Source organism: Sparus aurata, chromosome 10 (genome assembly GCF_900880675.1).
Source record: "Sparus aurata chromosome 10, fSpaAur1.1, whole genome shotgun sequence".
Lineage (NCBI taxonomy): Eukaryota > Metazoa > Chordata > Actinopteri > Spariformes > Sparidae > Sparus > Sparus aurata.
This window is the reverse complement of record NC_044196.1, coordinates 5,671,274-5,697,516: the sequence shown is the minus strand read 5'-3', so window position 1 is coordinate 5,697,516 and position 26,243 is coordinate 5,671,274. Positions and strand designations below refer to the sequence as shown.

General features: G+C 37.0%; 2 protein-coding genes across 2 annotated transcripts; both read right to left on the bottom strand.

Annotated features, from left to right (window-relative positions):
• Positions 1 to 7,502: 7,502 nt before the first annotated feature.
• On the bottom strand, positions 7,503 to 9,917 carry LOC115589808 (butyrophilin subfamily 3 member A1-like). The gene is made up of 3 exons (XM_030430970.1): positions 9,183 to 9,917; positions 8,957 to 9,076; positions 7,503 to 8,592 (listed from the first exon to the last, which is right to left on the bottom strand). The coding sequence occupies exons 1-3, from the start codon at positions 9,769 to 9,771 to the stop codon at positions 8,096 to 8,098; spliced, it is 1,206 nt and encodes a 401-aa protein (XP_030286830.1). The 5' UTR covers positions 9,772 to 9,917; the 3' UTR covers positions 7,503 to 8,095.
• An 8,272-nt stretch (positions 9,918 to 18,189) lies between these two features.
• Positions 18,190 to 24,618, bottom strand: LOC115589809 (uncharacterized). The gene is made up of 8 exons (XM_030430971.1): positions 24,599 to 24,618; positions 24,138 to 24,249; positions 22,563 to 22,628; positions 21,862 to 22,047; positions 20,374 to 20,439; positions 20,127 to 20,189; positions 19,569 to 19,694; positions 18,190 to 19,205 (listed from the first exon to the last, which is right to left on the bottom strand). The coding sequence occupies exons 2-8, from the start codon at positions 24,247 to 24,249 to the stop codon at positions 18,748 to 18,750; spliced, it is 1,077 nt and encodes a 358-aa protein (XP_030286831.1). The 5' UTR covers positions 24,599 to 24,618; the 3' UTR covers positions 18,190 to 18,747.
• Positions 24,619 to 26,243: the final 1,625 nt, after the last annotated feature.

Genomic DNA, 26,243 nt, shown 5'->3' with positions numbered 1-26,243 from the left:
GCAGACTGCATGGAGGGCAATGGATATGGCATCCTCTGTGGAGCTGTTGGTTCTGAATGCACACCAATAATGGCATTACAACTAGTTCAGTGTTTTTTTTTTTTCTCTAGACACTGAGTCAGGAAGGGGAGGGATTAAGAAAATGTGTCAGTCTGATGTTCAGTCAGCAGCAAGACAACATGGAGGCTACAGCTCTCTGCACCCGACTGTGTGAGTACTTACAAATTATATGATGTAGTTCTCAACCACATTATAAACATCAGTATATGAACAATATTAATAAGTATTTTAATATTTGATATATCTAAGCAGAATTAATTACTTGTAGAAAGTAATGTGATTTCCTTTGTAAGTTTAGCTGTTTCTGACATAATCCAGGCAGAGAATAATTATTTTTAAATTCCCTTCATACTAAAAGACATGAATAAATTACAAAAATAAAATAATTCTTGTAAGATAAGGAGGTGGATTTTCATTGCGTCACATTTGCTGTTCCTTAATGTGAAATTAATTCAATTACCAAACTCCATTCTGTGTCTATCATACAGAATTAACATGTCTTATTATGTCATCATACTCAGAATTGAGTTACATCTGAGCTTAACTAAAATTACATCAGCTCACTAACCTTAGGCACAAAGTCCAAGTTATTTTCATATTAACAAAAAACAAAAAACTGAAATGTTACGGAGAATCCTTTTATGGACTATTTTATTTTATAATTGAACAATATCACCATTGATTTCAACTTTCACAAATGCTCAAAATCTGGCTGAATGTGACATTATTTTATTTCCATCAAGATCAAATCGCAAAAATAAAAACATCAGGCATCACGGGCATCATGATACATGATTGTTCCTTCAGTTAAGTTATGTAAATCAAATCTGGTATTTAGTGCTAATATTATTTTTCTCTCTAGTGATGACTGTGTTTCTGCTGCTTGCTGCACAAGTTCAAAACTGTTGCTATTCTGAAAAACTGGGTACGTAGTTGTTTAATATATTACAATATTATCCAAATAATTTGTGCATTTCCTTACCGTTATATTTATACACCAGCCTAATATTTGCATAAAGTTGCGTAATTCTACTTTGAGCAAATGTATGATCATTGTTGACCTTTGTGTGTTCAGAAGACAGGAGTGTATCAGTTAAATCTTCTTTTGAACTGCAATCAGTGACTTTCTTTAGTGTGTGCTTTAAATCTTTCACTTCGGAAACTTTATTTAGCATAATCTTCCTTTTTCTAAATGTCTCCGTTGCAGATGCAGCTTTTCCTCGTATTGAACCAAACAGACTGCAGTTCTTTGAATATAGTACAATCTCTGTGAAGTGTGAACATCTGGACTGCTCACCTGAATGTAGAGTGATGAGGAGGCTGAAGAAGGATTCAACAAATACAACTCAACTGTGGGAAACATCAACAGTATCCATTACTGTTAAACCTCACTCTAAATCAGAGAGTGGAGAGTACTGGTGTGAAAATAAAGAGGGGGAAAGAAGCAACAGTATCAACATCACAGTCACTGGTATTATTAACTAGGTTACTAATTAAGGAGATAGATTTAAACTGTTCCTGAGTGTCAATACATGCATCCTTATTTTACAAAGGGTCCTTTTCTCAACAATGTGACATTTCTTAATCTTCAGGGTAATTTTTTTTTTTACTAGCTTTACTTACATTTATTTTGTTTTTTTTATCCTAATAACAGATGATCAATGTGTAAGCCTAAGAATCTATTTCAGTCAACAGCAATCCCAGTTGTTCTTCTCTGCAACACACTGAGGCAAAGTTTTTAAATACAATTTCATAGATACAGCAACATTTTATGTCAAAATCATGTTTTCATGTGGGTTAGATGGTGATGTGATCCTGGAGAGTCCTGCTCTGCCTGTGACCGAGGGAGACAACTTGAGCCTATACTGCAGAATGAAGACCTCCACCTCTCCTGCTGATTTTTACAAAGATGGCATTTCTATTGCAACTGGATATACAGGAACATTCAATCTCACCAATGTTTCTAAATCTGATGAAGGACTCTACAAGTGCAGAGTCTCCGGAGTTGGAGAATCAGCAGAGAGCTGGCTGGCTGTCAGAGGTGAGATGATCTGTTTTAAAACCAAAACAAATAGATATCAGTAAGTAGACCAAGTTTTTTGCATTTCAGAAGTTAAAATGGCAAAAGTCAAGATGTTGTGTAATTGATAATTGTCTCAACTGCAAATAAAATGTAGTGTGAAAGTAACGACAATTACAAGAAGACAATAGACAAGACAAGAAAAAATAAACATGCTTGGTTCAGCTATTCTAACATTAAGGGATGACAATTTTGGTCGGTCCATCTCTTTGGACTGGACTGAATTATGTCAACAGTTACTGGATTCATTCGTGTTGCCCAGAGAACAAATTCTAATGAGTTTCATAATTTAGGTGATCTCTGACTTTTCATCCAGCAACGTGATGTGGCGGATATTTCTGGTGTTGGTTTTATGTCTTTACACTTACGTCTGAGGATGGTTGTACACTCTAGTAGGTAATATATCATTAACTGTTTTTAACTCCACACCATTTTGTCTCATGTTGAAGCACATATTACTTTATCACCTAAAGAGATTCAAGAGAGTTCAGAGAGTTCAGAGACTCCTTCGACTGACGGTTCCCCTCAGGTCCCGATCCTCCTACCAGTGGTTATCACCATTTTGTCTGTGGCTGTGCTGTTGATGTTGGTGGGACTACTTCACTGCCTGAAACACAAAAGTAAAGATCAATTTTATTGTTTGTTTAACCAGACCACGTTCAGAATGATCCATGTTATACAGATCTGTTCCTGTTCAGCCACAGTGATTGACCCTTCTCATTTATTTACTGAGCTGCTGACATACACTGTTTTGTACTGACACTATTATTTTTCATTTGTTTGTTCTGTAGCAGGCTGCTTTGCTTCAGACACAACACCAGGAACAGATTCAGGTGGGTCAGCTGTTCTGTCCATGACAAAATCTTTGCTCAGGACAAATAAAGTTATCTTGAATCCAGAGTCTTCACAACACTAGTATTATAGTTCAATATTTATACATCTACAGTACCTAACTGTATCAGCAACAAGTTACCATCTACAAAAAATTAAAATTACAAAATTTTAGTTGTATTTCATTTATGTTTCAGGCTCTGGGGAGGCGGGGGCTGCTGATGAAAACATGGTGACATACGCTGTTGTTACAAAACACCGTAAGAGAAGAGGTAAAATGATTTGCACACATTATTTTATACTACTACTCTACTGCTGTGTTTCCCTTCTTTTGGAAACTGGGCTGGCACACTGGTGATGCAACAACTTACACATTTTAACATAACATTTAAGTCTACATTGTGAGAAATACATAGTATTACAATAGTGTCTTTATTGCAGTAAAACCAATTTAAAATGTAGTTTTATGTTGAGCGCCTGTTGCCTGTAAAGAACTGTCATTGCCTTTGAGAGGAGAAATTGGTGTGCAGAAAAAAAAATGTAGAAACAAATGTGCACCTGATGATGAAAAGCTGCACTGCCTGCTCCACATTCAGCAGTCTCCTCATTGTTTTGATTCATTAAACAAAAAATGACTCCACTACACACTAAACACAACATAACACACTAACTATGCACTCCAAACACGCTAAATATCACAAATCTCCTATCTCTCAAAACTCGCGATCTCTGTCGCTGCCTCTCTGACTGGCACTGCTGCTTTCACTTTTCCGCCCCGTCCCTTCCAAATCTTCCCCCCGCCCTCAGCAACCAAATCATGTGGTTTGCCATGTAATTTTGTGATTGGCTGGTGTGGTGCCTTTTTCCACCAATAGGAAAGTGTTTTTTTGCTTGCACTTCCTGCTTGCGGACACGCTCGTGAGGAAAGCCCGATCTCTTTACCGTCTCTTCCTGCACCAAACGCGCAGCAAACGTGACGGCAACGTTAGCAAAAAAGTGTGGCGTACATAATACATCGTGAATCCGGTTTTACTTGGCCTATCAACACGATTTTAAAACTGGCATATAATTTGAAGGTTGCTCTAACAAAAAGAGTCAGAACAGAGACTCAGAAAGGCTCCGTCTCGCTGCTACGTCATCTTAAATCGATCACGTGATTTTGACGCACCAGCGCGTCAATCGACCTCAGAGGGTTAACAAAGTCAATAACTGTGATATATGATATCATATTTGTGAGACACGTTACATTACATTAGTGACATTCCATTACTCCAGAAATGTGTATGAGAACATAAATAGCTAATTAGCTAATCAGAAATATAAAGATGGGTGTCATCAGCAAACAGATAAAATATGTATATTTAGCATCACAAGTAATCAAATGGCAGTATGATCAGAACCACTTGTCAATATTTCAATACATTCATAAATGACCAGAGCTGTAATTGAACTCAAAATGTAAAGGGCCCTGTGCCACCCCACAAGCAAATTTTTCGATGTGTGTCCTCCCCTTTGTTTGTAAAGCAGAACCCGGAGTATCCAGGAGCTCAGCCAGGCAAACATCTTCGGCAGGCGCCAACGATGTCGTCTATTCTACAGTCCAGATGAGGTGAGTGTGATACAGGGATTGAGGGTAATAGTCTGATGATGGGACTAATTCCTGTTCTTAAAGCATCATTCTCATGGACTGCCATCAAGCAAATAGTTAGTGATGATGTTATTGGTATTATTTTCCAGACAGGAAAAGCAATTTCAACAGAATAAAATTACAGAACAATAATACTGGTACATTTTGACCTTTGACAGCTTTAAAGTAGACAAGATGCTAAATATAATGGATGATATTAACGACATTAACAAGTCCAGCAGGTAGGACTTGTAGCATCTAGCAGCGTGCTGGCTGTCTGCCATTAAATCCAACCCACTGGACCTTTGGTTAATGAATGAATCAGACAAGTCGAGTTGAAAATGCAAACAACACCAAAGACAATGTTAGCAACTCGCTGGTTAAGAAAGTGGAACGTCCAGATACTCCGGGAGGAATCTCATAAAAATACAAATGTAATTGCTTGACTGTATTTGAAAACTAATGGGAATCTTGTTTGTCTTACAGGTCACCAAGAGCAGAAATGTGGGCTTAGAGTGGAGCTTAAAGCTGTGCTGTCGTACATGGATATGAGGAGGGAGTGATACTGTATATTTTACAGTAAACTAGTGGATCTTTAATGACCCGGCACTCTGTGGTAAATGCATGCATGTTCAAGAACCAGAGAAATTAGTCGAATGGGGCCGCCAGTTCAGTCAATTTCAGGTGGTTGGATTTAACCATCAAAAACAGTAATCATAATTCATCTTTTTCTGCCTGTGTCCAGCCTTTAGATGGGTGATTTTGAAAACTTGTTTTGTTTTGTCCTTTTTATACTTTAAAAACTGTTAGAAAAGGTTTTCGTTGTTGTGGATGAGTAGATTAAAAGATTAAATATAGAAAACACACTTAACCTCAGTACAGTTTGTGTCCCTTGAAGACGTGACTTTGATCATGAATATCAGCCCTTCATCTGTGGGCTTCAGCCAACACGTTGCATCGCTGTCTGTCTTTAGGACTGAGTGGTTTCTCACACTGTGACAGTTAAACCACATTGTTCCAGACATCTGTTCAAACGTCTGGAGACGCTTTTTATAAGAACAGAGCTGCTGCAGCTTTTAAATACACTCGCTGTGGTCAAATACCAACGTGACACTGTTAGAGCAGTTTGACCTGAAGCAGACACACTGAGTGACAGAAATAGAAATGAACACACGTCGCATTCATGCTATCTTAGAGTTGTGGCATTTACCACGTTCATTTTTTTTCTTTAAAGCATTCAGGCCCCTGAATTTGTTTGTAACCTCATGTGACCTTGCTTCTCTGGCTGCTCCTCCCAACCTGATTGATGCTTATCAGACTTCAGACTTCAAACTCATTTTATTGTCATTTCTTCGTCAAGGAACATGGACAAAAAAAAAACGAAACACAGTGCTCAGGATCCGGTGCTAAGATACAAAACATAAATAAATATGTTACTAAAAAGTAAAAAGAAAAGGATACAATTATGTATAAATATAAACAAATCAGTAGAAAAACTAACATCCAGACTAACACTAAAGAATAAAGTTTCAAGTCATAGTCCATAACTCAAGTGCAACAGCATCAAGTGCAACCACATAAAGTGCCATATAGGGAATGGGCATTAAAACCATGCAGCAATCAAGGGTGCAGCATTGTTGAGCTGTTTAGCAGCCTGACAGCATCCGGGAAGAAGCTGTTTTTTATCATTCTGGTGGATCTCGACCGGATGCTGCATATCTATTAAGAAATGATTACATGATTATAATGTATGAGAGCATATATCTAATTATGAAAATGATACAACTAAATACAATAAGCCATCTTATTAGGGTGAACCAACAAAATCATGCTTGAAGATATTAACTTAACTACTCATCTATCCCATCTCTCTTTTTTTTTTGCTTGCAAACATTAAAACAAAGTTTTATGCAGAATCAGTGACTTTATTTTTACTAGTCGTGTTTTTTAAGAGAAGATACATGTCTAATTAGCACTTGACGACTGAGAATGCATCTTGCTGGACAGTCAGAACATTTTGAGCCAGTTTTTCTCAGTTTGAGTCAGTTTCTGATGTTTGTCTTTGTAGAGCAGCTTACTGTCTGTTGTTCAGCTGCTTCTGTCATCTTGATGAGGGAGATGTTGTGACTGTATGTATAATGTTATAAGTTCTGTACAGAACATCACTTATTCTGGTATTGTGTGTCTTATGTGTATGAAAAGTGCCTCTTTCTAGTTTGTCTGATTTAACTTCTTAAACTTGCAATATTTTTGTAAAACCCTTCAGTAGATCTTTAATTTGCCGTGACTGCTGTATGATCATGATATGAGGATGAATACAGGTCATGATATGAATTGTGCTTTTATAATCTCTCTATAATCATATTCTTTTTAATAGTTTTTCGTGTAACTCTGACAGACGATGTGCACAAAAACCTGAGCGTCTCCACAGAGAACTATGATCACACACTTTTGGTGTGTTTTGATGCTAACAGCTGCTGAGTCTTTCATCACTTACTGTAAATGTATTGTAGCTAAGCTATGAAGAATGTGAGTAAATGGTCTCATGCACTAATGAGTTCAATAATTTGCTGTGATGTGATCCTTTACTGCAGAATAAAATGATAGTAACAATAATAATAATAATGATAATAATTGTTGCATTAATCGTCTGTGTCTGGACAGAGAACATTATTTTATTCTATGTTTCACAGATTTAAAAAAAAGCTTAGCCATTCTGCAGAACATCATCATGACCCGAAAATAAAAAAAAATAAAAAACTATATTCAATGCATTTTGAGAAGTGAACAGTTATCTAGATAAACCAGATACACCAAAACAATCAATTAAAAATGAAATATACACACATAAGATACACAAACAAACACATACTGTGAAGTTACTACGTACATTAATTTGTAAGAAGTTGTAGAAATTTTAAGTCTGATAAACAAATTCACACAGCAGCAAAAACTGCCTTGAATGTACTTTTGGCAAAAATAATGACAAGAAAATTGCATTAATGTTATAAATCATAATATTATGGTTCAATCAAAGCAAAAATACAGTCATACTTATTAACCTTGAAACAAATATTAAATTGAAAACACAAAGAAATTTATTTTTTTAAAATGCTTTTAAATGTAAAAATGTCTGTATTTTTAATATGTAATGTTATGATCTTTCTCTTTTAGAATTACATGACACCAGACATTTGATTTGATTTGTCTCGTAGGGAGATTTGTCTTCACTGACAGTACATTAAACATCTTCAGCGACAACAGACACTACATACACAACAAAAAAAAAAAAAAAAGAGAGACATACATAGCAACAATAACAACAAAGACAACTTATATGACAGCACAATAGCGGACAGACAGATCAGCAGGGCCCTGAGGGTAGAGGAATAATATATTGGTTCAGTGGGTGAACATGTTTCTTTATCAGCACCATAAAACATTGAGACTTCAGTGACAGTGTAATAATGAGTTTCCTCTGAATCTGCTGCAGCTGATCACTGACTTTCTTCTTGTGCTTCCTCCTTCTTCCTGTCTGTCATCTTATTTAACAATTCAGTTGTTTTGTTCAGTATTGTTGTTGTTTGTAGGTTAAGATTTTCATCTTCTTGTTTTCTCTTGTTCAGCTGAGTTTTGGCAGTTAATGTGATTTCTTTCATTCTGTGGAATCGTTCACCTTCTGCCATCTTCTCCACTGACTGCATCTCTTTCTCAATAACTGTAATGTTTGTCTCCATGTCCGTCTGTTGTTGTCTCAGTTTGTCTCTCTGCTTTTGCAGTTCCTCACTTTGTTCAGTCAGTTTACTGTAAACCTGCTGCTCAAAGTCTTTCAGTTCCTCCTCTTTCCTCTTCACCGTCTCCTCTTTCTTCTGTAATGTCTCATCTTTCTTCTTTAACTCTTCTTCAAGTCTCGCCAGTTTCTCCTGCATATCTGCCATTTTCTTTCTGTCTCCAATGAGCTGATGAGTTGGATCCTCTTGTTGTTTGTTTCTTTCTGTGTGGTGATAAAAACAGGAAACTGTCAGATTCAGTTCAGACTTGTTCTGCTGATGTTTTGTAGAGAGAAGGTTTCATTTCACAGCAGACAGTATTTTATTACAAAGTCAAACACTTTCTGTAACAGGATCTGATTTCTGATCCTGTCTGCAGTTTCGAGGTGGACTGGAACCAAGACCAGCTCCTGACACAAGACTCACCGGGACAAGTCATCAATGTGTACAGAACAGAACATTTTAACCACTTCACTGATTTTGATTTTTTTTCTTTATAAATATCATGAGCTAAAACCTGAATTCATATTGTACAATCACCAGTGACATCTTGTGGCCAGTTGTTCACATCACATCAGTTAAACTCACCTTTGGTTTGGATTTGTCTCCATTTCCACACAACACAGACTGCTGCAACAATAAAGAGGAGCACAAAAACCACTAGAACACCAACATGAGCAGAACAAGATGTGAACTCCAAACAGTCAGCTGGAATGATAAGAAACACAACAGAACAGTGGTTATATTAAACCATAATTCAGCTGTTTGAAGAGAAAATACAGATATTCGAGAAAAAAAAACTGACGAAACCAACCTGAAACCGTGATTTCAGTCTCTCTGGTCTGGTTGATGTGGTTCTGTTGGACTCTACAGGTGAAGCTGCTGCTGTGTCTCTTCTCCACAGTCACTCTGCTGCTGACAGTATAGAGGTCATCAGGACCTCTGACTGTCTCTGTAGGTCCAGCAGAGAGGAGGTTTCCCTCACCGTCCAGCCAGAACACCTCAGGTTCTGGATACCAGCCTGTAGACTCACACTGGAGAACCTTTGCAGTGCTGTTTATGTAAATCCCAGCTATGAATGGTGACGCCACAGAACCTGAGGAGGAAAAGAAGACATTATTATAATATATAAAATATATCATGTCGGCATGTTTTGTTTCTACAGACCACCAGCAGATTAACATGGGAAGTCTAATGTTTTTTGTTTTGTTTTTTAAAAAAGCTAAGAAGATTTTAGAGCAATGTTCATGCCGACCAAAAACTGACACTTTAAACAAGATTTTCAGACATTTTCCAGCCATATTTGTGGCAGCATTGCTACATTTTTTTAAACGAGACTTTGGGACATTTTTCAGCTGAGTTTGTTCTGACACAACTGACACATTTGATGAGATGTGGGACATTTACCCACCATGTTTTGGGCAACAAAACCAGACAATTTAAAGGCTACATCAGGAAAAAATTCAAACCATTTGGTGATAAAACCAAATCGGATATTTTCAACAAAAAATGTTAACAAAACTTCTGAACATTTTCACTGTCACGTTTGGGGCGACAAAAGCAACATTTTTTTTTTTTTACCTGTGATGACTTAGTAACTTAGGAACATTACATAAAATATGCACAAAGAACATATGCCCACTTACCAACAACAAGCTCAACATGAATTTTTTTGTCTTGTGAGGGAAAGAAGCATCTGTACAGTCCATTATCAGAGAGTTTCACTGCAGACAGAAACAGTGAAAGGTCTCCTTGCTTCAAATTGTCAACTGATACTGATGTTCTTCCTTTGTAAGACGGGTTTTGGTTCTCCAGGAGGTCTCCACCTTCATGCCACACATGGACAAATCTGGGCTGCAGATCAGGTCTCGCCCACTCCACGCTCTTTGAAACAGCATCCAGGGGAGGTTCCAGGTGGCACGGCAACACCACGTCTTCACCAACTAATGTCACCATTCTTACAGGTGGTTGAGCGCCCGGAGCCTGGCCTGGAACGACACAGGTTCTTAAATCTTGTGCACAAAATTATTGTTGACTTTTAGGAATAAGTTTGTTTTGTTTTCCTCTTTTAATAAAGGCTTAACACTATGCTGGTGTTTTAGTGTAAATTACCTCCACAAGAGCCTGTCAGTAGGAGGAGGATCACAGTGTATTGGAGAACTGAAGTTTTGAAGAAACTGAGCTCAGCTTTAAGGGACAATACATCATTTAGGCCACACATCCTGGAGTTCTGGGGAAATGAAACATTTAAAAATCTTAATTCATAGAATAAAGGGACCAAAATGATGATCAGATTAGCCTTAACTTCGGTTTGCTATGTAGACTAACTTCTGAGCAGATACAATAATTCATTTTTTTCTGTTCCATTACATGCACCAAAATGAGGCACAAAGATATTATGTGTGCCATATTAATGTTGATTTACATTAACTTGAATAAAAAAATGGAATTATAAAGTAACAAACACACATACTGTGGTGAGAAATATCACTATAGCATTAAGAATACTACACATTAACTAAAAGGCCAGTTGCACAGTTCACAAGAACCAGCGCCGGTCGGTACTTCCTCCTCCAGCAAACGTTACAGAGCACACATTAAATGTCTGACCTTCACCTTGTTTCTAGGTAATAAAGCAGAATCCACCACGCCTCATGTCTCTATTGTTACAGAGCAGGATGGCCACCATTTTCTGTCAGTATCAGATAGTCATTTTCAGCCATTTTGATTTTATATGTTTCGTATTTGTTTAAATATAACGACTTCTACAAATAAGTGACACATTAAAAACAACAGCAACATCACCAAGAAGGGGAGGCAAGTTTGAGATTCTGACCTTGAAGAGAAAAAAGTTTGAGCTCCTTCTGCCACAGAAATTCTGATAAGTGACTAATATATCCAAGGCCGACAATTCAGTGAAGACATGTTCTTCAGCCACAGTATTTAGCTTCACTGTTGTGTTTGTTTATGAACTGAAACTGGACTAAATGACATATCACCTTTGTTGTTGTGGACAGAAGTGAAACATGACGTGCCCTTCATGCTGCACATCATTAAAACTTCTTTCACCTACAGCTCAACAGCAACAACATACAGCAGAATAGTTAAAAAGTTCAACTGTATTACTATTCAATATTGTTGTAACTCACAGTAAGAGACCCTCTCAGTGATTATGCTAAGATTACATGTGCGGTGAGCCACATTGAGATTGCACTACTAAAAAAAAAAACAATAAAACTCACAACATGTATATCTGTGAAAAACTAAAACAAAATAAATGAGTCAAAGCTAGAAAACATCGAACTCACACACTAAACACACCGCAGGAAATCGTCATCCACACGCTGCAGGTACAGAAGCTGCTCTTATCAACGGTGTAAATAACCAGTTTGCTTTTGCTTCACAAAATCAAACAACACAAATGAAACTTAAAATGAAAAAATAGTGAGAGCATTGTTAAGATTTAGATAAAAATATGTTCTCTCAACAAAAGACTCTTACCTGTTCTATCTCTGAATCCGTTCTCGCCAGAGTCTACGAAGCAAAATGGCCAAAGTCCTTCATTAATACAAAAAAGTGTACTTTGACCCAACAGATAAGGTGCGTACTGTACTGTGTTCACTCCTAGTCTGCAGTGAAATAAGTCCCTGTGTAGTAAAGTACTGTTGAGTACATGACATGAATAATATTATAAGTTTTATTCTGTAACTGAAATATTCAGTTGATTCAAGATTCAAGGTGTTTATCACTCTGATTGGACAGGTGCACTCATGTGAAATTCTTTGGTTGAGAGACTCAGCAACAAAATCATCAAAGTAAGTTAATATCAAATGTAACAAAATTAAATTAAATTAAAACAAAATAAAAGCAAAAGAGTAAAAGTTAAGGATTGAAGTACTGAGATGTGTAAAAGGGAACAGGTGTGTCTCCACACCTGCACTGCAGCTCCCTCAGTAGCCTTTTCCTACCTCCAGTGATTTACAGTCAGCCTCTTCCCTGTTTCTGGTGTTTTTCCGTTCATTTCCCTCACCTGTGTTTCTCTGCAGCTCATCCCCTCATTAGTTTGGTTTGTATTTAAGCCTCTGTTCTCTCTGCAGTCTTTTCCAGATTGTCTGTGTCATGTTTTCTGGTTTTTGTTCCTTGCATTACGCTTCCGCTTTATTCCGAGTATATTTCCTGACGTGTGTTTTGCTCATGGGTGGTGCCTTGTTTTAGCTTTGGTGTTGTTATTCTTTCTTTTTCTGGGATATTTATTAACTGTTTCTTCTACATGACCAGAAACAGAGGACAGAGGTCCCCTCATAGATACTGGAGAAATGTAGTCCCCTGTTAGCACTGTTGACGTGTGTGTGTGTGTGTTATAGCTTGCATTCAATGTGAAGTTGTTTATTTCATTGACTTTAATTGGGAAAAAAGCTCAGTAGGAAAACCACTTCTTTTCACTTTTCATTTATTGCTTAGAATGGATGTATTATCAGACTTTTTTAGACCTTTAAAATGCACAGTCCCTAGAAACTTGCCTGACATGTATTTACAAGCAAAATACATTTCACAGTGTACTTCTGATCGCAGTCTTTACTTTCATGAATGTCATTTTTTTTTAAAAGAAGACATGTAAAATACAAGATAACAAAAAATTGAAATCGAACGATAACAAAGACACTAAAATATCAATTATACTTTACAAATGAAAATGTTGCATGCAGTCAATTGTTACATGACTTGATATAAGTATAACTCTATAAGGAATATCATTTTACATAATTTGCTTCTTGTATCTGAAATCAACAACCTAACCAACAGCACAGCGCCCAGCAGTCAGCATCACATACGATGATGAAGAGTAAACTAGCATCTATGTTTTCTTTTGTTACAACAGTCTTAAAACATGCTCCTGTCAGTTCTAGAGACAGAAACGAGATTAATGATGAACTAGATGTATAAAAATGATTTATTACATAGAAGAGAGATTATTTGAGAATGAACAAATAATTAATTACATTAGCATAGAGTGACACCTGGTGCCTTCGTTTAAAAACTATAACATGTTATGGATTCAATTTACAATTAAATGCACGAGGGGGAAAAAACAAATTGCCTGACAAATTTATTTCAACACTCGATGGCCAACTCAAAGCATCATTATTTTACAAGTTGGTAATGAGACTCAACAATCTTCTTACGTTTACAAATAGTTATTTTAAGTCCAAGTACAGTTTTTACTCATTTGGACTCAATTACATTTACAGTTAATCAAACAATAGTAAGTAGGTAATTTCTAACATACCGAAAAATGCTTTATCAGTCATTTATGAATTAATTGAAAAGGTATTTTTCATCATGTATTAATTTATATATATAAAATAATTAATGATAGCTGGTTCTCTACTTTTCTTTTCCTCTCTGTCATTGTCACATTCATACCCTCTGTTTTCTGCAGCAGCTTCTCCATGTTCAGCTGCTGCTTCTCCACCTCTTCCTTTCTTTTCTCCAGTTTCCACTGAGCATCTAATAGGCTTTGCTTTTCTCTCAGGTAGCCCTCTGTTCTGTCAGTTGCCTTTTCCTGCTCACTCTCTGATATTTCCTTCTCCACTGACTGAAGCTTCTCCTTGTTTTCCTCTCTTTCGTTCTCTATTTCTTCTAGCTGCAGTCTGAATGTCTCTCTCTGTTTCACAACTTCGGTCTTCAGTTCCGTCAACGGAGACAAAACTTCCCCCATGTGTCGAGTTCTTCTTGTGTCTTCATGGATTGTTTCCGGAGCTTTTTGTCAAATGAAGCCTTCTTTTTTGCTGAGAAAATGTACGCCTCTGAAAAAGACACGGATGAAAGTTCATGGTAGAAGGAAATATTACACAAATGATACAAACTGAAAGATTTACCAGCACTTGAATGTTAATGTTAAATTATTAATATTAAATATTAATAAGTCCACCAGCTATAGGCTACCACCAACCAAGCCAGCAATGATCCAGTAAGGACAAGATGATGTGATGGAGAAGATACCAGCTGAAATGATAAAATAAAGACAGGAAGAAATTGTTATCACAATTAGAAATTAGAAATGTAATTTGTATTAGGAAGTCATTGTCACTGTGACTCACGTTGCTCCTCTGCATTGTTACTAGATTTCAAAGGTTTTGATGAGCCTGAGGAAAGATGTGACACACATCCAATAAAACATTTGCTTTGAAATTCAGTTATGTAGTGTTATCTGTATTTTATTGTGTTGTATGTCCACTGTGTTTTATCATTTGGTTGTGTTTTGTCACTGCAGCATTAAACAAATATTTATTTATTTGCTTTTCTTGTGTCTATTTGTACCATGTTTTAGATGTTATTTGTGAATATGATTGAAATGCAAACAAAATATATCATCAGACATCACATGTTAACTATACTTCAAGTATTTAACTCGAGCCTATTGATGAGAGATTTCCCTCCACACAAGATTTGGAGCACTGAACAAAGTAAAAGACTCAACAAGGTACAGGCCATTCCGCTCCTCCTCATCATGAAGTTCTAGAAAACATAAAGAAAAAAAACAATTTTTAAATGACTAGAAACTATTTAAAAATACATATTTAAAAATATCAATTGTTATAATATTAACATATCCTGTCAAACATTCAGTACTCAGAATCCCAAATCCCGCCGGCGGGATCGAAATACCACTTATTTTTAAATGACTGGCATTTACAAACCATTACAAGCACAACATGTCTAAACAGGCCGGAGAAGACGGGAGAGTTTCATGAAATTTCATCAACCTCGCTTTGATAGCCATGTCTTCTTTGGAAATTTGCAGAAAATAAACAGTTTACTCCATCCAAATTCTGTAAAAAACTGATAATTCTACGCGTCTTACTGCTTTCGGGAAGCCCTGAATGACGGGCATACGCCGAGTATACGCGCTTCAAGGATACTTTGGATTTTACGTCCCATGGCATTGTCTTGCAGGCGTAATATATCTGCTCAGAGCCGCTCAGCACCAACGAGCAGACTCTATATGCCTGCTCTCAGTGTCTTACACAACTTGTTTCAGGTCAAATTAAAACACGTATTTCCTGGACAAACCTCCTTTTCACGAAGGGTAACTTAAGAAGTAGGAGAGAGAGGAATGAGAGAAATACAGAGAGGAGAAGTTCAGTGTTTATCTTGGGAAAATGGCTCTGAAACGTTATTCGAAACGTGATTTATAGCTTTTAAATCTTGGTACACTGCATGAACACATAACTGGTTTACATAAGCCTATAGCCATGGTTGTCCTGAATCTATAGAGGTGCAGCACTTCACTTTGCGGAAAGAAATGAGACCACAGTGAGTAAAAATGTGACAGAAGCAAAAACGGCCTGGAATTCCAAACATCAAATAAGGCTGCAGAATTTGTAGATTCTTTGAATGTAGGTCCACCACCAATATGTGTCCTATGTTCCTTAGGCCTGGGGGTACCTGAAAATGTCGTGTATACACTAATTCCTTATTTTTTCAATTTTTAAGAAAGATAAAATCACAGAAATTCAATTTACGTTTTTCTTTTTTCTAATGATTTATAGCTTTTAAATTTTGATACACTGCATGAAGACATAATTGGGTTACATCAGCCTATAGCTATGGTTGTCCTGAATCTATAGAGGTGCAGCACTTCACTTTGCAGTGAAAAATGAGACCACAGTGAGTTAAAATGGGACAGAAGCAAAAAACGGCCAGAAACTGCTTGGGATTCAGAGGGCAATGACATATACATTAATGTGAAATATTTTGATAATCTTGTAAGCAGTAGCGATTGAGAAAGTATTGAAAGACTTTACTAAAGTAACAAATGACAATAGCCAGGTAGAAAAATCCATTACATTACCAGTTATACATTTACAATTGTATTGTGATGTCATAAAGTGACCATTGTAGGTTTGTGAAGGATCATACATTTAAAACTTTAATCTCAGAGCATATCTGAAGCTGAAGTGAGACATAATAATGTTGTCTTTTTACCAATATCTATATAAGGTAATTTTATGTTCTGTAAAATCCTAATGCAAATACAAAGTCATATTTAATAAATAACTAATGCAAAGTAACATTTACACTAATACCATGTAACTGAATGTTATATTCAATAAAGCGCATGCAAAGTTATATATAATAAAATGTTAAATCATACTGCTGCAAATCAACATTTTGTGTAATCTTCAGTAACTGATGCAAAGTAAAATTCAGCACCATATTCAATTAAACTTTGCAGAGTAACATTTAGTGTGATATTCAACAACACAAATAAAAAGTGCCATAAGCTGTCTAATAGTTATAGTAGAGTTCAATATTTGCCTTCTGAATATAATGGAGGATGATAAATGTAAGTACAAGTGCATATGCATAAAACATTATTCCTAAGTACAGTATCTGAGCTGATATAGTCGCCACATACAGCTTGGTGTATGAATGTTTCCTGCTCTTTGGTGTTCTAACATTCCTAATAGTAATGAATGTAAGTAATGTCTTGTTCAATCACACAGTGATAAATGATCCCTCCAACATTTCTGTAAAAACTGTTGGATATTTTGTTTGCATTAAGTATCGGGCAACAACACATGGTGCTCAATTCATCATAACTCCACCAATAGACGATGGATATTCTTGTACAAAATACAGTCATCTTAATAAAAGGCCTCATTGAAACAAAAAAAAACTTATGAACAAGAATTTCATGTCTAAAAGCTCACCTACGTGATTTGAATGCGCCAATGAATCAGCTCACCTTCACAGAAATGACATGCCTGATCAAAGTCTGGCTGTAAACTCTTCACCTGTGTTCAGCTTAATTTGTCAACTCTCTATCTGTTGTCAGCCACATTAATGACAGGACATTTAACAACAAATAAATTCAAATGAAAGAATTGTTGTAGAAGAATCTTTGAAGCTTACGTACAGTAAAACAGAACTCAAAAAGAAAATCAAACTTTATGTAACATTTTACTCACTGACTTTTGTCTCCAATCAGGTGAATACGGTTAATATTTAATCTGAGACTCATATCAGTCAGATATCAAGTTCCTTTCACTTTCACCCTAACTGTGTGAATAGCTGCTGTCTAACTCTATGCACAGTCCTATCAGTAAAGTAAATGATTACCAGTAATATAACATAAAAGATTACTAAATGAATGAATTGACCTGTTTGTTTTACTGTCACTGTGAAACACACCATCTCACAGTTGGACAGAAAGCTATAGACTATTACAATCTTGAAATAACATTTCACGTAAAAGGACCTAATTAAGGTTGCAATATAGTCTCTTTCGTCACTTACAAGATACTGTATTTAATGTTCAGTTGCTAAAATTATAGAGACCAAAAAAATGCAAGTAATAAGATTACTGTAACATTGTGACTGTTGTAGATGGATGAGGTGGACATAGTTACTTCAAAATAGGTTGAATTGAATATATACCAACACACTGTACAGCTCTTTGAATGTTTTTATGTAAATTCCTAATAAGCTGCGAGTAATATTTAGTTATCTATTCATATTTAGTGTTATTGTAGTGAGGCAAAAAATGGAACAGCAGTACAACTGTGGAGACAGAGGTCAACAGGCGTAGATAATAAAGAACAATCACATCCCCTGACATCTGAGCTTAACACATCTGTGTGTTAGACCTTTAAGTAATTAGAATCAGCTGACCCTTATAGTTAAATCATAGACAAAATACATCAGCAGCCTACCAAAACTGTTAAGTGTTGCCTCACTCTTTAATATATTGTCCAGCACAGTCTCACTCTAAATATGTGAAGCAAATGGCTTTGTATTAATGAAGAAAACAATTGGCCAAGTCAGAAAAGCACTTTATTCAAGTGGAAGTGAAATTACATGTCTTGATAACAACAAGTCCTCCAACTAAACACACGTTTTTGTTGCTGTTGATATCTTCTGTGGTAAATGGCTGTTAGGTAAAAGGGTCAGTGTCAGTACCTGATCCGTGCTGGCTGCAGAGTCGGCTCTATACATGTGCGGACATCTATAGGATCAGACATACCGTGTTTGTGATCTTCCTGGAACAATATCATTGATGATGATCCAGGAACATCATTGTAACTGACCACTCATGTTTTTGTGAAGTCATAGCTGTTTTTTCATTTCATTTACATGTTAAAGCCTCCCCTAGAATCAGGGGGAGGGGGGTCATGGGAGGACAACTGCCAAGCAAGGCCCACGTCAATTTCTGACAATGACAGTTTTCGGTGTTGCCTGCAAACTGCCGCAAACCTGAAATTCCACGTCAATCTACAGTGCTGCATACTGACGAAAATCCCACTTTTCATGCAGTGTAAGGGAAAGAATAGAAAAATACGCACATAGCAGAAGTTATAATATTGTTACCCAAACTATATGCCTCCTTTCTCTAAATTCTGCTTCCTCTCGGTCATCCTGTTCAGAAGACCGTCCGCCTCTTCGCTCTGCAGCACTTTCTCTGTGTTCAGCTGCACCTTCTCAAGTTCTTCCTTTCTCCTCTCCAGTTTCCACTGAGCACTTAACAGCTTCTGTTTTTCTCTGAGGAGTTCTTCTGTTTTCTCAGTTGTCTTTTCTCTCTCGCTCTCTGTTATTAACTTCTCCACTGACTGGATCTTCTCCTTGTTGTCCTCCCTCTCTCTCTCCACGTCTTCCAGCTGCAGTTTGAACAGCTCCCTGTGGTTCTCCAGAAGCCTCCGGAGGCATAGAAACATGTTCATTTTGTACACTTCATTGTCCAGTTCTTCATTCGTCTTCTCTAGGAGATGAGGTTTGGCCTTTACCTCATCCGAATCCTGATTTTGTCCTTCTTTTGAAGAGGAATGTTGTGACGCTAAATGAGAGAAGACAATTATTATCATGATTAAAACAAGAGGTAAATACATAGACATGATTTCATTAAAAGAAGGTTTTACATGACACAGCACAAAAACTATAATTACTTTATATTTACATTGGTGCTGAACCCAGTTAAAGCTTTTTCCAAGACTGATGTTTGATTTTGACCTCTAAGACAGTTCAAGATCAAAGTCAATGGAGGATTTGAATTAGTTTATGTCTACATTACTTATTTTCATTAATAATAATTTGGAATAGAGATAATTCTATGAACATTTTCATTTTCAAAGGCTGTAAGGAAAATTTGAATGACCCCCCTCATGACACAGTGCCACAAGAAATTGAGTTGGTGTCTCACATTTTTTTGAACGTTTCCACATCCCTAAAGCGACCGCTGCAGAACGACACACTGCAGCCATAACACCAGTAATAACGTCTCTTGTCTGACGTAGAACTCCTTCTTTTGAAGAGGAATGTTGTGAAGCTAAATAAGAGAAGACAATTATTATTTTGATTATAACAAGAGGTAAATACATAGACATAATTTAGTTAAAAGGGGTTTTACATGACACAGCAAAAAAACTATAATCACTTTATATTTACGGAGGTGCTGAACCAGGGCCAGAGTGGGACTCATTTTCAGCTCTGGAGTTTCAGACCTCAGACCGGCCCCCTTTAGATCACAACCTGTTATATTATAATAATGTAATTCTAACTTTACATGTTAAGCCTGCGTAGTGCACTGTTCTCTGAAGCCTTGTAATTCTGTGTATTTTTTTCTAAAACAATTCCTATTCAATGCAAGTAATGGTTGCTTCACTTTCAATTGTGTGCTTTGTTTACTATCTTACTTTAAATGATAAAAAGTATATCGGGCCACTGCTATCATTTGGGCATAGAGAGCTTGTTCACACACCTGTTCCTTCCATGACAGCAGTGATGCCTTCCTCACCACTGGCTCCTGGCCCTTCCTCTGACACTAAATCACATTTTAAAAATGGTCAGAATCCTCAACACAAATCTTCCTTTTTCAAGTCAAAAATCCAAGTCAGATTCATTGTTGAAATCATCTACCATCATCAATTATCTCATGTTTCATATAGAGCAGGTCTACACCATCTCTTAATTTATCCTAATAATATTCACTCAATGAGCAGTCCTACCTGCCCACTCTGGACTTGTGTTGGGCTCATGGCTGCTGCTTGGTACTGCATCTTGCATCTGAGGGGCTACAAGACAAAGTTTCCCAGTTATGTGGCGTTGCATCATAATATTATTGTGTAACGTTAGGTTAGGCGGACTATATGTTACAATGGCATGCAAGTCATTGGCAGGTAAAGTTGCATTTTGTTCAACATCTTGGCTTCTTACCCGTTTCATCATCTTCATTGGTCGTTTCAGACCGCAAGCTTGTTTTATTGAAAAAGCTGCAGATTTTTGCACATTTGGCTGCATCTCTCTGCAGTGCTTTTCTCTTTTTAATCCTCACTTTTTCTCTGCCACCCTTGCTCTTTTTATTTTCCATTTTGCAAACACACTTGCACTTCTGGGGCTGGAGCCAGGCTACAAACACCACTGACAATGTGTGGTGTGCACACACGTGTTACGTCAGGCTGCATCTGCCAGTGGAGACTGCCCAGGGACAGCAGTAACAGCACACACGTAATACCCACTAGTGCATGACTGAACACTGGCCCAAAATAACAAAAATAATTGAACACCGGCCCTCGCTACCCAAAAGTCAGAGCGGCCCACCGGGAATTGTCCCGGTCCTCCTGATAAGCCTGTGCTGAACTCAGTTGAAGCTTTTTCCAAGTCCGATGTTTGATTTTTCAGTTCTGCCCAAAAAGAAAAAGCTAAAAATCCTTTCCTACATTAATTATTAATTTCTAATTTTTTAAATGCGAACAGCAAGTTTATGTTGGCCACTGTTATCTCACCACTTGTCTACCAACTATTTTGACCACTAAGACAGTTCAAGATCAAAGTCTAGTTTACGGCTACATTACTTATTTTCATTAATAATAATTCAGAGATAATCCTATGAATATGTTTTCATTTCAAAGGCTGTAAGGACAATTTGAAAGACCCCCCCATGACACAGTGCTACAAGAAATTGAGTTGGTGTCTCACATGTCATTTTGAAGAGGAATGTTGTGATGCTAAATGAGAGAAGACAATTATTATTATGATTATAACAAGAGGTAATCACATAGACATGATTTTGTTAAAAGAAGGTTTTACATGACACAGCAAAAAAACTATAATCACTCTATATTTACGGAGGTGCTGAACCCTCGTAAAGCTTTTTCCAAGTCTGATGTCTGATTTTTCAGTTCTGCCAAAAAAAGCTAAAATCCTTTCCTACACCTGTTATTCATATTCATTTTTAAAATGTGAACAGCAAGTTAATTTTGGCCACTGTTATCTCACCACTTATCTACCAATTATTTTGACCACTAAGACAGTTCAAGATCAAAGTCAATGGAGGATTTGGATTAGTTTACGTCTACATTACTTATTTATTTTATTATTTCATAATAATTCAGAGATAATACTATGAACATGTTTTTATTTTCAAAGGCTTTAAGGAAAATTTGAATGACCTCCCACATGACACAGTGCTACAAGAAATTGAGTTGGTGTCTCACATTTTTTTGAACGTTTCCATATCCATACAGCGACTGCTGCAGAACCACACACTGCAGAAACACACACTGCAGAACGACACACTGCAGAACGACACACTGCAGAAACACACACTGCAGCCACACCATCAGCAATAACGCCTCTTGTCAGACGTAGAACTCCTTCTTTTGAAGAGGAATGTTGTGACGCTAAATGAGAGAAGACAATTATTATTTTGATTATAACAAGAGGTAAATACATAGACATCATTTAGTTAAAAGGGGTTTTACATGACACAGCAAAAAAACTATCATCACTTTATATTTACGGAGGTGCTGAACCAGGGCCAGAGTGGGACTCATTTTCAGCTCTGGAGTTTCAGGCCTCAGACCGGCCCCCTTTAGATCACAACCTCTTATATTATAATAATGTAATTCTAACTTTACATGTTAAGCCTGCGTAGTGCACTGTTCTCTGAAGCCTTGTAATTCTGTGTATTTTTTCTAAAACAATTCCTATTCAATGCAAGTAATGGTTGCTTCACTTTCAATTGTGTGCTTTGTTTACTATCTTACTTTAAATGATAAAAAGTATATCCAAAAATCCAAGTCAGATTCATTGTTGAAATCATCTACCATCATCAATTATCTCATGTTTCATATAGAGCAGGTCTACACCATCTCTTAATGTATCCTAATAATATTCACTCAATGAGCAGTCCTACCTGCCCACTCTGGACTTGTGTTGGGCTCATGGCTGCTGCTTGGTACTGCATCTTGCATCTGAGGGGCTACAAGACAAAGTTTCCCAGTTATGTGGCGTTGCATCATAATATTATTGTGTAACGTTAGGTAAGGCGGACTATATGTTACAATGGCATGAAATTCATTGGCAGGTAAAGTTGCATTTTGTTCAACATCTTGGCTTCTTACCCGTTTCATCATCTTCATTGGTCGTTTCAGACCGCAAGCTTGTTTTATTGAAAAAGCTGCAGATTTTTGCACATTTGGCTGCATCTCTCTGCAGTGCTTTTCTCTTTTTAATCCTCACTTTTTCTCTGCCACCCTTGCTCTTTTTATTTTCCATTTTGCAAACACACTTGCACTTCTGGGGCTGGAGCCAGGCTACAAACACCACTGACAATGTGTGGTGTGCACACACGTGTTACGTCAGGCTGCATCTGCCAGTGGAGACTGCCCAGGGACAGCAGTAACAGCACACACGTAATACCCACTAGTGCATGACTGAACACTGGCCCAAAATAACAAAAATAATTGAACACCGGCCCTCGCGACCCAAAAGTCAGAGCGGCCCACCGGGAATTGTCCCGGTCCTCCTGATAAGCCTGTGCTGAACCCAGTTGAAGCTTTTTCCAAGTCCGATGTTTGATTTTTCAGTTCCGCCAAAAAAGAAAAAGCTAAAAATCCTTTCCTGCATTAATTATTAATTTTTAATTTTTTAAATGCGAACAGCAAGTTTATGTTGGCCACTGTTATCTCACCACTTGTCTACCAACTATTTTGACCACTAAGACAGTTCAAGATCAAAGTCTAGTTTACGGCTACATTACTTATTTTCATTAATAATAATTCAGAGATAATCCTATGAATACGTTTTCATTTCAAAGGCTGTAAGGAAAATTTGAAAGACCCCCCCATGACACAGTGCTACAAGAAATTGAGTTGGTGTCTCACATGTCATGGAACGTTTCCACATCCATAGAGCGACTACTGCAGAAACAGCCACACCACCAACAATAACGCCTCTTGGCAGACGCAGAACTCCTTCTTTTGAAGAGGAATGTTGTGATGCTAAATAAGAGAAGACAATTATTATCATGATTATAACAAGAGGTAATCACATAGACATGATTTTGCTAAAAGAAGGTTTTACATGACACAGCAAAAAAACTATAATCACTATATATTTACGGAGGTGCTGAACCCTCGTAAAGCTTTTCCAAGTCTGATGTCTGATTTTTCAGTTCTGTCCAAAAAAGCTAAAATCCTTTCCTACACCTGTTATTCATATTCATTTTTAAAATGTGAACAGCAAGTTTATTTTGGCCACTGTTATCTCACCACTTATCTACCAATTATTTTGACCTCTAAGACAGTTCAAGATCAAAGTCAATGGAGGATTTGGATTAGTTTACGTCTATATTACTTATTTATTTTATCATTTTATAATAATTCAGAGATAATACTATGAACATGTTTTTATTTTCAAAGGCTTTAAGGAAAATTTGAATGACCCCCCTCATGACACAGTACTACAAGAAATTGAGTTGGTGTCTCACATTTTTTTGAACGTTTCCATATCCATACAGCGACTGCTGCAGAACCACACACTGCAGCCACACCAACAATAACTTGTCCTTTCAGAGACAGATCTGACCATATAGAAACCATCTGAAATCATAAAACACAGGGCAACACATTAACAGATTATAGATTACTTACACTATAAACTATTCTCACATCAACATATTCACTATTATGTTTAAAACAGAGGCAGAGTTCCAACTGAAGACATCGAGTTCACCCCATGTAAACTATCCATGCCATTGCAGAGTACATATTATTTTGATCGATTCAGACCTTACTGTGGCTTGTTTTATTAGTATGATATCACAACTAACTACTAAAATAACTACTTAACAACTTTGATGAAAGACGATTATAGCTGCAGTTGAGAAAACAGAACTTTTTTAGAACAGATAGAATAATGAAAGATTTGAATTTTAAAACGTCCTCTTACCTCTTTGCGAGCAGCAAGACTTCAGTTCACGAGCTGCAAGGTCAAAGTCCTTAAATGTTCTGGCAGCCTGTCAACAGATAAGCTCTGGTCACACTGTGTATATCCTTTTTACTGCAGCTTGGATCGACATGCATGTGTAGATTTCACACTGCAGGAACAATGTTGCATGCAGCTCACTTGACTTTTGTCTTAGGATCACAATCACACAATCAAGCATATCGATTATGACTAATAACGACGTGTTTTGTGCCAATGCTTCAACCCATCGTTGTATCCTTGTGAACCACTCTGAACAGGATAGTTGCATTAACAGAGCTGTTCAGATAGAGTTATTATTATTAAGTTATGCTCAAATGAATTCCCATATTCTTTTTAACAATAGTCTTAATTCTGTCTTGAAAAAGTTTACGAAGAAAAAGAAAAAAGCAACTTAATGCAATTACAGTTTAACTAGCGTGTGAGGATGTGTGTACAAACTCTGGTCATAATGAGAGTTCACTGAACTGAAATTCTTTAATAGAAGGCCTGGTCTCTCTCACCATGTTGGTTTTTCAGTTTTACATGTTTAATTTTTAACTTCATGGTACTTTGAACTTGGCAGTATAGCATCCTCGGTAGGTGATTTATTGTTATATAGCAGCAATGGGTTTGCTCCTTGTTTTTTTGGCAGAACAGATGAACTAATCATGTTTGATATGTGTAATAATGGTTAATTCACAACAGAGGGCAGCATTGAACTACTTGTACCTGTTAATATGTAATTGTGTCTGGTAGGAAGAGAGACAAGATGGCTGAAACTGTGTGGACAAGTCTGTCTTTGTGTCTAAATAGCTGGCTGCAGGTATTTGCCTCTAACAAAATCTGGTGAAAAGACTGAAACTGCACGAGTGAGAGCTGTTATAGCTTTAGATTAACAACCATGGTTTTCAAATTATATGTTATGTGATGGTAGTAATGCTTAGCTGTCCACATACTTTTGACCATATACTATATTTGTGGATCATGATCTACTGAAGCCCAGTCACTAGGATGAAATGATGCCAGAGAACATTTCTGCAAAGCCCTGATACCTTCAAATTTGTTTGTGTCATAGGCCTTCTGACCATACGGACTTCTCTACAAACATGTCATATCGCGTTAACAAGTATTTATGACTGTCATAACTAGAGGGGGAGCGGACAGTGGTGGTGTGTTTTAACATTTATATGTGTGATACCACTGGCTAGTTCTGAGGGTATCTTGGGACAACTTTCAGGGTTGGTTATGTTGACACAGTGGCAACCAAAACAAGTACCTTAAGCCTAATCATGACATTTTCCTAACCCTAGCGAGATCATAAGCACAGCACTGTCACATGATAAACACTCAAAATGGACCCTGAAGAAATGTAGTTGAAGTTGTAAATGAAGTTACAACGTAAAGAAATAAAGTCTCAACTTATTTGTTATTTTGAAAAACTCACATTGCCAACATGTATGTTGTTGTCTAGGATGTCTACTGTGTTCAATGCAGAGAGTCCTTAATTCTACAACAAACAGGTCAAAGGATCTGAGTTAAAATAATAACCCTGACTTTCACTTTACTTCACCTGATAGTTTGCACTCAGACAAAAAGAGGCTCTGACAGTTGACCTGTTAAATCTGAG

What these genes read in the sequence shown, in the direction of transcription:
- LOC115589808 (XM_030430970.1), bottom strand. Translation starts at nt 9,771, where the DNA reads ATGTCCCACATCTCATCAAATGTGTCAGTTGTGTCAGAACAAACTCAG. An exon ending in GACTGAAATCACGGTTTCAG is followed by an intron (nt 9,077 to 9,182) that starts GTTGGTTTCGTC and finishes TTATCATTCCAG; the next exon opens with CTGACTGTTTGGAGTTCACA. An exon ending in GAGACAAATCCAAACCAAAG is followed by an intron (nt 8,593 to 8,956) that starts GTGAGTTTAACT and finishes ATCACCACACAG; the next exon opens with AAAGAAACAAACAACAAGAG.
- LOC115589809 (XM_030430971.1), bottom strand. Translation starts at nt 24,249, where the DNA reads ATGGTTTCTATATGGTCAGATCTGTCTCTGAAAGGACAAGTTATTGTT. An exon ending in CACAAGTCCAGAGTGGGCAG is followed by an intron (nt 22,048 to 22,562) that starts GTAGGACTGCTC and finishes TCTCTCATTTAG; the next exon opens with CGTCACAACATTCCTCTTCA. An exon ending in TGCTGTCATGGAAGGAACAG is followed by an intron (nt 19,695 to 20,126) that starts GTGTGTGAACAA and finishes TCTCTTATTTAG; the next exon opens with CTTCACAACATTCCTCTTCA.